This window comes from Lithobates pipiens, unplaced genomic scaffold (genome assembly GCF_037356315.1).
Source record: "Lithobates pipiens isolate NorthernLeopardFrog02 unplaced genomic scaffold, aLitPip1_a1.2 Scaffold_23, whole genome shotgun sequence".
NCBI classification, from domain to species: domain Eukaryota; kingdom Metazoa; phylum Chordata; class Amphibia; order Anura; family Ranidae; genus Lithobates; species Lithobates pipiens.
Window position 1 is genome coordinate 300,831,364 of NW_027507785.1, and position 16,483 is coordinate 300,847,846.

Sequence of the window (16,483 nt, forward strand, 5' to 3'; positions counted from 1 at the left end):
ATCAGAGGTTCCTCCACCACATCAGATGCCCTCCAAGTCCCCCAATTACCCTCCCTTCACACCACGAGTTCCCCTTCATTTCAAGGATTCACCCTATCACACCCAAAGCCCCCACTTCATAACAGAGCCCCATATCACATCAGATGCCCTCCTTCAAGACAGAGGCACAAATCATCATATCATAAACCCCACTTCATGTCAAGAGTTCACCCTATCACATCAGAGCCCCCCCATTATATCAAAGCCCATATCACATCAGAGCCCCCCCATCATATCAAAGCCCATATCACATCAGAGCCCCTCCATCATATCAAAGCCCATATCACATCAGAGCCCTTCCATCATATCACAGCCCCATATCACATCAGAAGCCCCCCTTCATATTAGAGCCCCTCATCACATCAGAGTCTCCCTTATACATCAGAAGCCCCATCACATCAGAGTCATGAGCTGCCATGGTGCTGGTGAGCCATCTGCCAATCACCACAGCAATGAATGACGCTGTACATCCTGGCTCTAGAGCAGGGATCTGCAATTAGCGGACCTCCAGCTGTTGCAAAACTACAAGTCCCATCATGCCTCTGCCTCTGGGTGTCATGCTTGTGGCTGTCAGAGTCTTGCTATGCCTCATGGGACTTGTAGTGCTGCAACAGCTGGAGGTCCGCTAATTGCATATCCCTGCTCTAGAGCATCATTGGTGCTGGCGGCTGCCCGGGGCACACCATGGCCACTCATGATACTGATCCATGGCAAACTGGGTCTAGTGCTTGCAGCCCCCACCCCGGGGGAATACAAACAAAACCCGGTTGAGAGACACAGGATTAGAGCCTCTGCTAGGTTTTTTTTTTACTGTCCATTTTTCCCATAAGAGTTAATTTCCTGTCTGAGAGACTGCAAAAACCCCAGACAGAAAGCGGGTGAAAATCTTTCCCAAAGGGCAAACAAACAGAAATAAAAATAAATGTAAACTCTAAAACCGAAATTTGGCAAGACTTCTGCTTTGGGCTATGAAGAGGTTTACTGCACATATCAGGCAGAATAAAAAAATAAATAAAAAAAGAAGAAGAGCACGTAAAGGGTTGAAGCCTTACCTCTACATTTTCCTCAGCAATAGCGTCCCCTGCCCCCAGCCTGATGGAACTGCAGCTGGCCTCATCCTCAGCCTGCCTATTCCGGAAAGTAAGGGCTTGCTCCCACCGACGCAGGGCCTCTTCAAACAGCTCCATTCCTTCAGCACAATGAAAGAGGTTTTTTTTTGTTTTTTAATCCTAATAGTTCCTATAGGTTACAGTGTACACAGCTAAATAAAAACCCGCCTCATTTAGATTGTAAGCTGCATGAGCAAGGCAAGGAAATTGTACTGCCACCTTTATATTGCAAAGTGCTGCGTAAACTGTTAATAATCTTAGCACATTACCTGTACTAAATATGTATCCAGGAAGCCCTATCTAAAAATACTAGCTTACTGGCTGTCATACTTCAATGGTACTTTCTATGTCACTAAAGGGGTTATTTACTAAAGCTGGAGAGTGAAAAATCTGGTGCAACTCTGCATATAAACCAATCAGCTTCCAGATTTTATTGCCAAAGCTTAATTGAACAAGTTAAAGTTGGAAGCTGACTGGCTACCATGCAGAGCTGCACCAGATTCTGAGTGCTCCCATTTTAGTAAATCTCCCCCTAAGCATTGTTGTGCCATTCATTTTGAATGGTGCCCCAAAAAAACAAGGCAACACATCTGTAGTGTGGCATATAGTAGTGTGTTACATTACAAAAAATAAAAAAATAAAAAATAAAATAGGGTCTCATCCAATTTTCTGCACATTAAGGTGGGTTGGCAGCCCATTTATTTTAATGGGCTGACCTAACGCAATGCACATTCATGCACAATATTAAAATGCTTTACTGCACTACAAAGAGGTAGATGGGCCCGCAAAGAAATCTATATTGGTATGAGGTCAGGTTTTGAAATTTTGGTTAAAGTTTATACATTGTCAAAATGAGAAAATGCAAAGCATTGTTACAGAGTTACATAGTAGGCGAGGTTGAAAAAAGACACAAGTCCATCAAGTCCAACCTATGTACGCGTTCTGTGAATGGCGCCTACGCCAAGCGAGCAACTTCCTGTGTTCAGTAAGCAGCAGGGCCGCTCCTTGGCAGAGACCCGGAAGCTAGTGGAGATCACTAGAGCAGCAGTGCCTGCTATAGCGATTTCCAGCTTTCCATCCGAATCCCACAGGTATAGCACATAGATACAGTACATTGGTCCAAGCTGGACCCATTGAACTATGTACAAATTGCCACACCTAAACATCAGCTTTAAAGTAAAAACTCCTGCAAAAAGGTTTAATCCTTGAAATGAAAGTTAGGGTTGGTTTACATTTGATTGGGAGGCAGTAAAAAAACAAAAACAAAAAACAAAAACATATGGTTGCCCTCAACCTCCCCCCTTAACTACGTCAGCTCCAGAAGATTTATTCCCCTTCATGACCACTTCATTTTTTTGCAATATGGCACCGTTATTTTAACCGGTTCCCAGCGCACGTAGATATACGGTCGACAGAATGGCACGGCTGCACAAACGGGCGTACCTGTACGTTTCTTTGAATTTGCCGCCGTGCCATCGCATGCGCCGTGAGTAGGATCGCGGATCCCGTGAACTCAATGTCCGCGGGGATACCCGCGATCGCCTCACGCAGAGGAAGAATGGGGAAATGCTAATGTAAACAAGCATTTCCCCGTTCTGCCTAGTGACACCGACACTGATCACAGCTCCCTGTAATCAGGAGCGGTGATCCGTATTGTGTCAAACGTAGCCACGCCCCCACACCGTTAGAATCACTCCCTAGGACACACTTAACCCCTACAGCACTACCTAGTGGTTAACCCCTTCACTGCCAGTCACATTTACACCGTAATCAATGCATTTTTAATTGCACTGATCGATGTATAAATGTGAATGGTCCCAAAAATGTGTCAGAATCGTCCGATGTGTCCACCATAATGTCGCAGTCATGATAAAAATTGCTGATCGCCCGCCATTACTAGCAAAAAAAAATATTAATAAAAATGCAATAAAACTATCTACTATTTTGTAGACGCTATAACTTTGGCACAAACCAATCAAATGCTTATTCCGATTTTTTTTATACCGAAAATATGTAGAAGAATACATATCTGCCTAAAACGAGGGAAACTTTTTTTTTATATATATTTTTATATATTTTTTGGGGGATATTCTAACAAAAATGTAAAAAAAAAAAGGTTTTTTTTTTTCCAAAATTGTCGCTTTTGTTTTGTTAACTGCACAAAAAAATAAAAACCACAGAGGTGATCAAATACCACCAAAAGAAAGCTCTATTTGTGGGGGAAAAAAAAACATTTTTTGGAGCGCACAATTGTCAGTTGAAGCGATGCAGTGCCGAATCGCAAAATGTGCTCTGGTCTTTGGCCAGCCAAATGGTCCGGGGCTAAAGTAGTTAACTGACAATTTTTTAACTGACTTTTTCGCACTATGACACTATTATTTTAACTGACACGGTTGTGCGACGCTGTACCCAAATAAAATGTACGTCTTTTTTTCCCAACAAATAGAGCTTTCTTTTGGTGGTATGTGATCACCTCTGTGTTTTTTATTTTTTGCACTATAAACAAAAAAAAAAACAACAATTTTGAAAAAAAAATATTTTTTACTTTCTGCTATAAAACATATACAAAATAAAAAACAAAACAAAAAAACAAAAACAAAAAATGTCTATTAATTTAGACCAATGTGTATTCTGCTACATATTTTTGCTAAAAAAAATATCCCAATGAGCATATATTGATTGGTTTGCGAAAAAGTTACAGCGTCTACAAATTATGGGATATATATTTATGGAATTTTTATGTATTTATTGTTATTTTTACTAGTAATGGTGGCAATCAGCGACTTATAGCGGGACTGCGATATTGCGGTGGACAAATCTGCACAAATCTGACACCAGCAAACACTTTATGGGAACCAGTGACACTACTACAGTGTTCAAAATATGCACTGTCACTGTATTAATGGCACTACAGGGCAGCACAGTGGTGTAGTGGTTAGCAATAGGGTCGCTGGTTCCTCCAACATTCCAAAGATATGCTGGTAGGTTAACCACTTAAGGACCGCCGTATTGCCATTGTACGTCATCGCAATGGCACCGGCAGGCACAAGCACGTACATGTACGTGCCTGCCTTCCAGCGGGTGGGGGGTCCGATCGGACCCCCTTCCGCTGGATACGGCGGTCCGTTTCGCTTCAGGAGCGATCCGGGATGAGGGGATGGCCGTTGGTTTCTGGCCATCCCCTCTCGATCGCTCCTGGCGAATGAGAAGCTTCCTCCCACTGTGTATTGTATACACAGGCAGGGAGGAAGTGATGTCATTCTCCTCGGGGCGGTCTTTTTGACCGGACTACGAGGAGAAGACAGAAAGTAAGTGCACCAAACACTACACTGACATGTAGGCACACAAACCCCCACCCAGTCACAGTGTCACTGATTGCAGTGATCATTTATTTACTGATCACTGCATTCAGTGTCAGTTGTAAAAGTAAAAAAACTGTCAGGACAGTTAGTGTTAGGTCCAGGGTAGCCCCCTACCACCCCCCAATAAAGGTTTAACCCCCTGATTGCCCCTAGAGTTAACCCTTTCACCCCCTTTTGCCAGTGTCACTAAGCGATCATTTTTCTGATCGCTGCATTAGTGTCGCTAGGTAGCTAGTTATTTTTTTAGGTTCACCGCCAGGTTTTTATAGCGCTAGGTACCCCGATATACTACCCAATAATGGTTTTAACCCCCTGATTGCCCCTAGTTAACCCTTTCACCAGCGATCACAGCATAAGTGTCACTGGTGAAGCTGGTTAGCCACTTAGTTATTTAGGTTCCCCGTCAGGTTTTTATATAGCGCCAGGGACCCCCATATACTACCTAATAAAAATTTGAACCCCCTGATTGCCCCTAGTTAATCCTTTCACCAGTGATCACCGTATAAGTGTTACGGGTGACTCTGGTTAGTTTGCTTTTTATAGCATCAGGGCACCCACCATTTATTACCCAATAAAGGTTTAACCCCCTGATCACCCGGCTGGTGATATCAATTAGGTTTTAGGGTCAGGGTCTGCGTCGCCCCAGGCAGCGCTAGGTTAGTGCCAGTACCGCTAACACCCACACGCAAAGCATAAACCTCCCGTAGTGGTATAGAATCTGAACAGATCAATATCTGATCTGATCTATACTAGCATCCCCAGCAGTTTAGGGCTCCAAAAAAACGCATTGTTAGCGGGATCAGCCCAGATACCTGCTGGCACCTGCGTTTTGCCCCTCTGCCCAGCCCACCCAAGTGCAGTATCGATCGATCACTGTCACTTACAAAACACTAAACACATAACTGCAGCGATCGCAGAGTCAGGCCTGATCCCTGCGATCGCTAACAGTTTTTTTTGGTAGCATTTTATATTTAAATCCGGAAGGCAGTGCTTGGTTTTCGGGGTCCCGTACGTGGCTAGGCTCCCACATGTGGTATCCCCGTACTCGGGAGAAGCAGCAGAATTTATTTTGGGGTGTAATTTGACTTATGCCCATAGCATGTGTGAGGAATATATAATTTAGTGACAACTTTGTGCAAAAAAAAATAAAAAATTCCTGCAACTTGTGGCAAAATATAAAATATTTCATGGACTCAACATGCTTCTCAGTAAAAAGCTTGGGGTGTCTACTTTCCAAAATGGGGTCATTTGGGGGGGGGGGGGGGGGGGTTTGTGCTATTTTGGCATTTTATGGCCTTCGAAACTGTAATAGGTAGTGAGGAGTGAAATCAAAAATTTGCACCCTTAGAAACCCTGAAGGCAGTGATTGGTTTTCGGGGTGCCGTACGCAGCTAGACTCCCAAAAAGTCCCACATATGTGGTATCCTCGTACTCAGGAGAAGCAGCAGAATATATTTTGGGGTGCAATTCCACATATAACTATGGCATGTGTGAGCAATATATCATTTAGTGACAACTTTTTGTAAACTTTTTTTTTTTTTTGTGTGTGATTATTCAATCACTTGGGACAAAAAAAAAAAAAAAAAATATTCAATGGGCTCAACATGCCTCTCCACAACTTCCTTGGGGTGTCTACTTTCCAAAATGGGGTCATTTGGGGGGGGGGGGGTTTGTACTGCCCTGCCATTTTAGCACCTCAAGAAATGAGATAGGCAGTCATAAATTAAAAGCTGTGTAAATTCCAGAAAATGTACTCTAGTTTGTAGACGCTATAACTTTTGCGCAAACCAATAAATATACGCTTATTGACATTTTTTTTACTAAAGACATGTGGCTGAATAAATATTCCCCTAAATGTATGACTAAAATTGAGTTTATTCGTTTTTTTTTATTACCAAAAATAGAATATATAATTTTTTCTCAAAATTTTCGGTCTTTTTCCATTTATATCGCAAAAAATAAAAATCGCAGAGGCAATCAAATACCATCAAAAGAAAGCTCTATTTGTGGGAAGAAAAGGACGCAAATTTTATTTGGGTACAACATTGCATGACCGCGCAATTACCAGTTAAAGCAGTGCAGTGCGAAATTGTAAAAAGACCTCTGGTCCTTAGGCTGTTAATTGGTCCGGGGCTGAAGTGGTTAATTAGACCCTGTTGGAAAAATTGGCCAAATATGTGTATGTTGTATGTGTTTGCAAGCGTGTTGGGACCCCATGGGGTAAAGGACCGTGCTATACCGCAGATGGACACCAGCGGCAAAAAGCACCCTGAGGCGATTCAGTTTGCATAGGTAGCGCTATACAAGTCCCTCATTCATTCACTACACTGGCTGGGAAGGGGTTAACAGGGGCAATTGAAGGGTAACTGTGTGCCTAATCTGTGCTTGTGTACTGTGGGGGAGGTGCTTTTACTTCCCGCTTTGCAGGAACACAGGATCCATGCCTTCCTTACTAACAGAACGGCAATCTACCTCGTTTTCATAGGTAGACTGCCGTTCTGCCTCTGTAACGAATGATCAGAGGGTGCCGGACAGAGTCCACGGTACAAGCTGATCGGCTCCTGCTGTGCATAATTCACTGCAGGAGCGAGCTGGGCGGCAGCACTGATTTACGTCTGCTACCTGCAAGTGCGGCAACATGCATGTGAAGTGGCAAAGCTACAAAAGGAAGGATGTACATATACTACAGTCACAATGCTGTGCTTCACACCTGTGGCAGGAATTAGACCCTGGTTGTATTCGGCTGGCATGACCCATTCCAGTTAATGGAACCAAGCTGTAACTGTCCTGCAAGCTCATGCAATGCACACAGTTGCTGCATGGTGGTGTGCCATTTAGGGGGTCAAAACAGGCGACGAGTATGACTGACTAGCAAACACCTCTGAAAAGTGCTCCAGATGTGTATTGCTTTTCAGATACGTGGCCGTCCTTTATGCATGTGTACACAAGCCCATACGGCCATTTTTTGGTCCAGTACATAATATACAAGAGGTTGATTTACTAAAACTGGAGAGTGCAAAATCTGGTGCCGTTGTGCATGGTAGCCAATCAGCTTCCAACTTCAGCTTGTGCAATTAAGCTTCGACAATAAAACCTGGGAGCCGATTGGTTTCTGTGCAGAGCTGCACAAGATTTAGGGCTCTCCAGTTTTAGTAAATCAACCCCACAATCTCCCAGTGCCTTTCGCAGTCCCTGGAGCCTTTGTACAATAAGCAGTTATGAACCATGGTGCAGTGTGGACCACCTCTGTACAGTGCCGGAGCCGACATTGTATAACATACCCATCAGATAGAGGTTCTCTGGAGTGGTGACCGGGATGTTTACAAGCTTCATTTCCTCTTCTTCAGTCTTATCCCAGGAGCTGGAATTGATGCAGGCACAGCTGTGACACGAGTTCACACTTCTCACCTAAAAAATAAAATAGAAAATTATATATATCTATTTTCATATCATCCGTAAGGCCTCATGCACACTGGATGTTAAATTAACGTTATAAAAATGGCAGTAGCTTTGTCGTGAGTTTTTCAACTTCTTTCAACATTTTTGCAATAGCGTTTTTCCGCTTTAGCTTTTTTTTTTAACCCCTTTCCAACCGCCTCACGACCCTTTAAGAGGCGGCTTGCGGGTGTGCGTGCCCGCCGGGAGCTTCACGAGCGTGATCGCAGGTCGATTTCCGTGGGTCAATGTCTGCGGGGATACCCACGATCGTCTCACGTTCCCAGTTCTGCCTAGTGACACTGTCACTGATCACAGCTCCCTGCAAATCGGGACACACAGCCCCTCCCCCCCCCACAGTTAGAATCATTCCCTAGGACACACTTAAACCCCTACAGCGCCACCTAGTGGTTAACCCCTTCACTGCCAGTCACCTTTACACCGTAATCAATGCCTTTTTAATTGCACTGATCGCTGTATAAATTAATTGGTCCCAAAATCACGCCAAAAGTGTCCGATCTGTCCGCAATGTCACAGTCACGATAAAAAATAAAATTTAAATCACCGTCATTAATAAAAAATTTTTATTAGTAACAAAAATACCATAAAACTCTCCCCCATTTTGTAAATGCTATAAATTTTGCGCAAACCAATGAAACACTTAATGCTGTTTTTTACCAAAATTATGAAGAATACATAAATCGGCCTAAACTGAGGGGGGGGGGGGGGGGAACCTTTTTTTGGGGATATTATAAATACTATTTTTTTGTTTATAGCGCAAAAAATAAAAACCACAGGAGGTGATCAAATGCCACCAAAAGAAAGCTCTATTTGTGGGAAAAGACATCAATTATGTTTAGGAGCCACGTCACACGACTGCACAATTGTCAGTTAAACCAATGCAGCGCCGAATCGCAAAAAATCCTCTGGTCTTTGGCCAGCCAAATGGTCCAGCGATTAAGTGGTTAAGAAATTTTGTCCGACGGATTTTGTCCGAAACTTGTGCTGCATACACACGGTCGGACAAAGTTGTCAGAAAGTCCGATCGTACGTAACGTGACGATGTTATTTCATTACGACGGGGCTACGTTCAGGATAGTAGCCAATAGCTTTGGTCTAGGAATTTGATCTGAGCCTACGTGGCACTTTTTCCGATCGGAATTCTCTACACACAATCGGACAAGGTCCAATCGGATCATGTTGACTGCGACATTATGGTGGACACTTCGGACAATTTTGACACATTTTTGGGACCACTGGCATTTATACAGCGATCAGTGCGATTAAAAATGCATTGATTACTGTAAAAATGTCACTGGCAGTGAAGGGGTTAACACTAGGGGGGCAGTGAAGGGGTCAAGTGTGACCTAATGTGTGTTTCTTACTGTAGGGGGGGGCAGCGTGGCTTGGCGTGTGACATCACTAATTGTTGTTCCCTATGACAGAGGACAGACGGTCAGTGACAGGCTCACTAGGAAGCACAAGGAGAGGTTTGTTTACACTTACCTCTCCCCGTTCTTCAAATCTGTGACCCGATCGCGGGACACTGGTGGCGAAAGGGTCTGTGGGTCCCGTGGGCGTGGTCACGGAGCTCCGCACTGGGTCGCACATAGGCTGTTATGAGCCGTTATTAAACCCCCAAAACTAGTGGGTTCTGAAAGAAGTTTTTCAGCTGTTTTCACAAACGTCAAAAAATGCTGATGAGCACTGATAAACGCTCAAAAATGCAGCTCACTAGCGTTTGACGTTTTTGATCCATTTAAAAAAAAAAAAATTATATATTTTTTTTTACCAACAAAGCAAAAACGCTAATAAACGCTAAAAACGATATTGCAAAAACTTTGAAAAACTCACTGCATAGTTACTGGCATTTTTATAACGTTATTTTAACATCCAGTGTGCATGAGGCCTTGGAGTTAATTAGGCGCTATATTTTATCTGAAGTAATATAAAACCCATTATCAAATCATCTCCATTGATTACTATCCTAAAAAGGTTTATTCCTTTCCAATCAAATATAAAATAAGGCGATATGTTGCAAACAATTCTCTTGCTCAGAAAACAACGCTGCTGTAGGTCCCCTTTCAAACTGAGGCCCTTTTCAAGCATTTTAGTGCTAGAAATAGCACCTGTAAAGTGCTTGAAAACTGCCTCCCGAGTGCGAAAGCCCGAGTGCTTTCACACTGGAGCGGTGCGCTTGTGTGACATTAGAAAAAGTCCTGCAAGCAGGATCTATGGGGCAGTTTGGTATACAGCGCTCCCAAAACGCCCCTGCCCATTGAAATGAATGGGCAGCACTTATAAAGCGCCACAACACAGGCGTTTTTAACCCTTTTCTTTGGGGTTAAAAGCGCCCCCAATAGAAGCCGTAAAGCCAACGCACGGGCGGCCCCAGTGTGAAGGGGGTCCAAAGGGTCAGTAGAGATCAGATTACACACACAGCTGAATTAATCAGTGGGCCAACAAACGCTCCTCCTTGCCCCTTGTAGAGATAAGCCTTCTTAACCACTTGAGCTCCAGAAGATTTTACCCCCCATCATAACCAGATCATTTTTTGCTATAAGGCGCTGCGCTACTTTAACCACTTTCAGACCGGACCATTTTGCTGGTAAATGACCAGAGGTCTTTTTACAATTTGGCACTGCGCTGCTTTAACTGGTAATTGCGCGGTCATGCAATGTTGTACCCAAACAAAATTTGCGTCCTTTTCTTCCCACAAATAGAGCTTTCTTTTGATGGTATTTGATTGCCTCTGCGATTTTTATTTTTTGCGATATAAATGGAAAAAGACCGCAAATTTTTTAAAAAAATGATATTTTCTACTTTTTGTTATTAGAAAAATCCAATAAATTCAATTTTAGTCATACATTTAGGCCAAAATGTATTCAGCCACATGTCTTTGGTAAAAAAAGAGTCAATAACTGTATATTTATTGGTTTGCGCAAAAGTTGTCACATCTACAAACTAAGGTACGTTTTCTGGAATTTACGCAGCTTTTAGTTTACGACTGCCTATCTCAGTTCTTGAGGTGCTAAAATGGCAGGGCAGTACAAAACCCCCCCAAATGACCCCATTTTGGAAAGTAGACCCCCTAAGGAAATTGATAAGTGGCATGTTGAGCCCATCGAATATTTTATTTTTTTGCCTCAAGCGATTGAATAATGACAAAAAAAATTTTTTTTTTTTTTTTTTTTTACACAAAGTTGTCACTAAATGATATATTGCTCACACATGCTATGGGCATATGTGAAATGACACCCCAAAATAAATTCTGCTGCTTCTCCTGAGTACGGGGATACCACACGTGTGGGATTTTTTGGGAGCCTAACCGCGTACGGGGCCCCGAAAGCCAAGAACCGCCTTCAGGTTTTCTAAGGGCGTAAATATTTGACTTCACTCCTCACTACCTATTACAGTTTTGAAGGCCATAAAATGCCAAGATGGCACAAAACCCCCACAAATGACCCCATTTTAGAAAGTAGACACCCCAAGCTATTTGCTGAGAGGCATGTTGAGTCCATGGAATATTTTATATTTTGCCACAAGTTGCGGGAAAATTACAAACTTTTTTTTTTTTTTTTCACAAAGTTGTCACTAAATGATATATTGCTCACGCATGCCATGGGCATATGTGAAATGACACCCCAAAATAAATTCTGCTGCTTCTCCTGAGTACGGGGATACCACATATGTGGGACTTTTTGGGAGCCTAGCCGCGTACGGGGCCCCGAAAACCAAGCACCGCCTTCAGGCTTTCTAAGGGCGTTACAGTTTTGAAGGCCATAAAATGCCAAGATGGCACAAACCCCCCCCAAATGACCCCATTTTGGAAAGTAGACACCCCTAAATTTAGGGGTACACTAGTGAGACTAGGTAATAAATGGCGGGTGCCCTGAAACTATAAAAAAAATAACTAACCAACCAGCGTCACCTGTAACAGTTATATGGTGATCACTGGTGAAAGGGTTAACTAGGGGGCAATCAGGGGGCTTTATGCGGTAGTATATGGGGGTCCCTGGCGCTATAAAAAGTTGCGGCGAACCTAAATACCTACCTGCCTAACTAGCGTCACCTGTGACACTAATACAGCGATCAGAAAAATGATCGCTTATTAGGCTGGGTTCACACTGGAGCGATGCGGGAACACCACGAATGCGCGGCGGGTTCCCGCATCGCATGCCTCCCGGCGGCAGTTCACACTGCCCTATGCGAACTGCTGGGAGTGTCAGTAAAATGTTAATGACACCCCCAGATCAGTTCGCATATCGCAGTGCGATCTGCAAACTCGGATCGCATGGTGTGAACACCCATGCGATCCGATTCTGCTGCGGACCAAAAAAAGGGTCCCATGCGAGTTTGCGGCGGGTGCGGCGGGTGCGACACGAATTCAGCCATACTATCTGTATGGCTGAACTCGAATCGCACAGAGATCGGATGTGATTTGCACTGCAGTGCGGTGCGAATCACATCCGTTCTCAAACCGCTGCAATGTGAACCCAGCCTAAGTGACACTGGCGACGGGGGGTGATCACGGGGTTAAACCTTTATTGGGGGTGTTAGGGGGGTACCTTAGAACTAAAGGGGGGTAACCCTAACTGCCCTAACAGTTATTACAGTCACAAATGACACCAATGCAAAAAAATAAAAATAAAAAAATAAAAAAGCAATTGGTGTCACTGTGACTGGGGGGTGTGAGTGTGCCTGGCATGTTCTACTGTATGTGTGGTGTGTTGGTGCAACTCACCGAACCTCTCTCCTCGGTGCCGGAATGAAAAATACCGACACGGAGGAGAGAATACATCACTTCCTCTCCTGTGTTTACATTACAGGAGAGGAAGTGATGTCACAAAGGATTTCCATTCGTCGAGAGCGATCGCGAGGGGGTGGCCATGAATGAATGGCCGCCCCCTCATCCCGGATCGCTCTCGAAGGAATGCCGACCGCCGCAGGCACCGGGGGGGGCCCGATCGGGCCCCCCACCCGCGGGCAGGCAGGGACTTATATATACGCCCATATGCCTGCCCGTGCCATTCTGCCGACGTATATCGTCGTGCGGCGGTCGGCAAGTGGTTAAAGGGTAACTCCACTTTCATTGGGGGGAAAAAAAAAGCAAAGACAAAAAAATAATATAGTGTATACAATTGTGACACAAGTCATATTGTGATTGAACGTAATTAAAAATGACCTTTCCTTTTCAATCTGCAGCCGCTGCAATTTTCTGAAAATGTAATGCAACATGACTACCTGGGGGAGTTCTGTACACAGAATGTGTACTGACCACACCCCAGAAACACCATTTCCTGCTTGTGTGATGGCTCACTAATTTTATATTTCAGGCATCCCCTGCAACAAAATGTGATTTTTTTTTTGGGCGAGATACTCCCAATAGGAACACACGTCTAAAGGGATGCAAACTCTGCAACTTTCCTCATTAGTGCTCTGCAGGTACACAGCTGGTTGATAATTATGAAGCCACTCCCATTAGACTCACTCAGCACAGACGAGCAAACAGGGATTTCTTCAACAAAAAGGAAGGAATCTGTAACAAAGGCCGTTATAATCCCTGCAATGTACAGAGATAATCCAGAGGGGAAATGTTTTTTCCTCAACAAAAGTGTAGTTGTAAATTTTTTCACATAAATAGAGCTTTCGTCTGGTGGTATTTGATCACCTTTGGATTTTTTTTTTTTTTTTTTTTTTGCGATATATATATAAAAAAAAAAAACTGAAGATTTTATTATATATATATATATATATATATATATACACACATGCATACATACACACATAATATATACATACACACACACACACACACATTATATTAATTTATATATATATATATATATATATATATATATATATATATATATATATATATATATATATATATATATATATATATACACATACATATACACACACACACATATACATATACACACACATATACATATACACACATACACATATATATATACAATTTTTTTTATTTATTTATAAAAAAAAACTAATTTCTTTATACATTTTTGCCAAAAATGTATTCTGCTACATGTCTTTCGTTAAAAAAAAAAAAAAAAAAAAAAAAAAAAAAAAACAATAAATGTATATTGATTGGTTTGTGTCAAAGTTATCACGTCTATTATTATTGGAATATTTTTTTTTTTTTTTTTTTTTTTACTATGATTGGCAGTGATCAGCGAAATATAACAGGACTGCGATAGATCGGCGGGCAATCCGACACCAAGGCCAAGTTCACATATGTGTGGCTGCGGTTTTTTGCCTGAATTCGCACCTGAACCGGACCCAAAAACGCACAGTACCCGTTTTGAAACCTCACCGCGGCCACCCGGACATGTGCAAACCGGCTCCATTGAGAGCTGGTCACATTCACATGTCATGCTAATTGGATGCGGTTTAAAAAGACGCATCCAATTCGCACATGTGAACCCAGCCCAAGGCTCCGCTCACACCTTGGCGATTCGGCCGATGATTCCAGAATTGCGCGAAACGCGGGAGGGGTTTGCAATGCCATTATTTATTAATGGCACCCCAAAGTGCCCCAGAGGGCTTTTTGGAGAGACTGCAGCGGCTGTTGCAGGCGCCATTTTTAGCGCTGTAGCGCCTGCAAAGGGCCCCAGTGGGAAAGGGGCCTATTACAGTGATCAGTGCTAATTCTATACACTGTACTAATGACACTGGCTGGGAAGGGGTTGACATCTAGGGGCGGTCCAAGGGGCTAAATATGTGCCTAACAATGTGTATACAGTGTGCTGCTTTTTTACTAAGATCTCTCCTTTTCTCAAGGATGAGAAACGGAATCCCTCCCTGTGTACAGAGCTCTGGGATGTGAATGCACAGTCGATCAGCAGGTCTTGGCCGTGAATAATTTTTTTTAAACGGAGCTGCATTTACATGCACTTGTGGTACATTTATGTGCGTTTCCATGTATTCTGGTTCATTAAAATCACATGGTGAGTGTTTAACATGGGTTCCAATGGTCCTAGTTCACACCAGTGCAGTGCATTCCAGTGCAGTCTTCAAAAGTAGAACATGTTGCATTTTTTCTGTATGTATGAAACGCATCTGGAACGTGGAAAGGCCATCAAAAACACACCAGAACGCACCTGCCCTCAATTGTAATATTTAAAAAAAAAAAAAATAAAAGCACTGGAACGCATCAAAAACACGCATGCAGAAACGCATCCAGTATGCAGAAATTGTGAAATGGTGGTGTGAACCGGCCCTTCCATGCGAAAAAACGCAGAATGCTGTAAATGAGACGCATTGAAATACATTTATTGTTCTTGCATATGCGCTTCTACTGTGTTTAAAACCATGTTTGATCGCATTTGATGTAAACAAGCTCTAAAAAATAAAAAAATCAATAAAATAAAAACAACACACACACACACACACACACCATAAAAAAAAGGAAATGCAAATAAAAAAATAAAAAATAAAGCTGCTAATGAGCTGCAAACGCACAGCAAACACACATGCAGTACTGCACACTGAATGTGGGGATTGTGCTGTAAACACGCCCTTCAGCCCCACTAGCTGAGAATGTAGACAGGCGATTCTAACGTCTTATTTGCCGTATCATACATTGGGTTATGGCTCCACCTCCATTGTATGTTGCCATGAAGATCCCCCAGGAAAGAATTCAGGAAAGGCGAGTATACAATTTTCCATTTTATTTGCACTTTTACGTGCAACTTGTAGTACAGGTGCAGATTTGCGTGTTTTTGGTCCCATAGATTTTAATGGGAGCCTCTGAAAAATCTGCGTAAACATTCATTTTTCCGGCACTCCCGTTATGTCTATGGGGCCAAAACACGTCGTTCTGCTCCAGAAGATATTTTTTTCAAGCTTACCATGACAGCTGACACAGTGCTGAGGTGTGAACGGCTCATTGAGAAGAATGTCATTCTTCAACTTGATCATTGTTGTGCTTCAAGCTGGGTTCACACTGATGTGATCACAGACATCGCAAGTGATTCACACCGCATGCGAGGTCTCTGCAATGCGAATACAGCAATACAGTTTGTATGGCTGAATTTGCATTGCATTCAGACCAAAATGGTGCAGGACCCTTTTTTTGTCCACACTGGAATCAGATTGTATGGGTGTTCACACCCATGCAATCCAATTACTAGGGGTGCAACAGATCAAAAAACTCACAGATCGGATCGTTCCTCGGATCGGATCATTTTTCGGATCAGCAAATAACTGAATTTGCAAAAACCTGTGAAAATTCCACCACCATATAGTCCCCACTGTAATATCCACAATCTCCCCCACTGTAATATTGGCAGAGTATGCCAGGGTATTGGCAGGGCGTTGCAGAGTATGGGCAGAGTATGGATAGATGTAACTGCAATTGTCACAGAGCAGCTTCCATCCGATCTCTTCCCTCCACTGCACAGATCAGTACACAGAGGGGAGAGAGGAACCGGCGTCATATCATGTTAACAAGTGATTTGGCAGAGCGATCACATTGTAAATGGCTGCCGGGTGTACCAAGATGGCCGGCGC

The 16,483-nt window shown here is 43.1% G+C and overlaps 1 protein-coding gene across 1 annotated transcript in view; it reads right to left on the reverse strand.

Moving 5' to 3' along the window:
- MIGA1 (mitoguardin 1) overlaps positions 1 to 16,483 on the reverse strand; it is a 151,267-nt gene that overhangs the window by 83,704 nt on the left and 51,080 nt on the right. Inside the window, exons 5-6 of the mRNA XM_077450420.1 lie at positions 7,792 to 7,918; positions 1,092 to 1,228 (exon numbers count right to left, since the gene is read on the reverse strand). Of these exons, the coding sequence (XP_077306546.1) occupies positions 1,092 to 1,228; positions 7,792 to 7,918 (264 nt within the window). The remainder of the gene's footprint in view (positions 1 to 1,091; positions 1,229 to 7,791; positions 7,919 to 16,483) is intronic.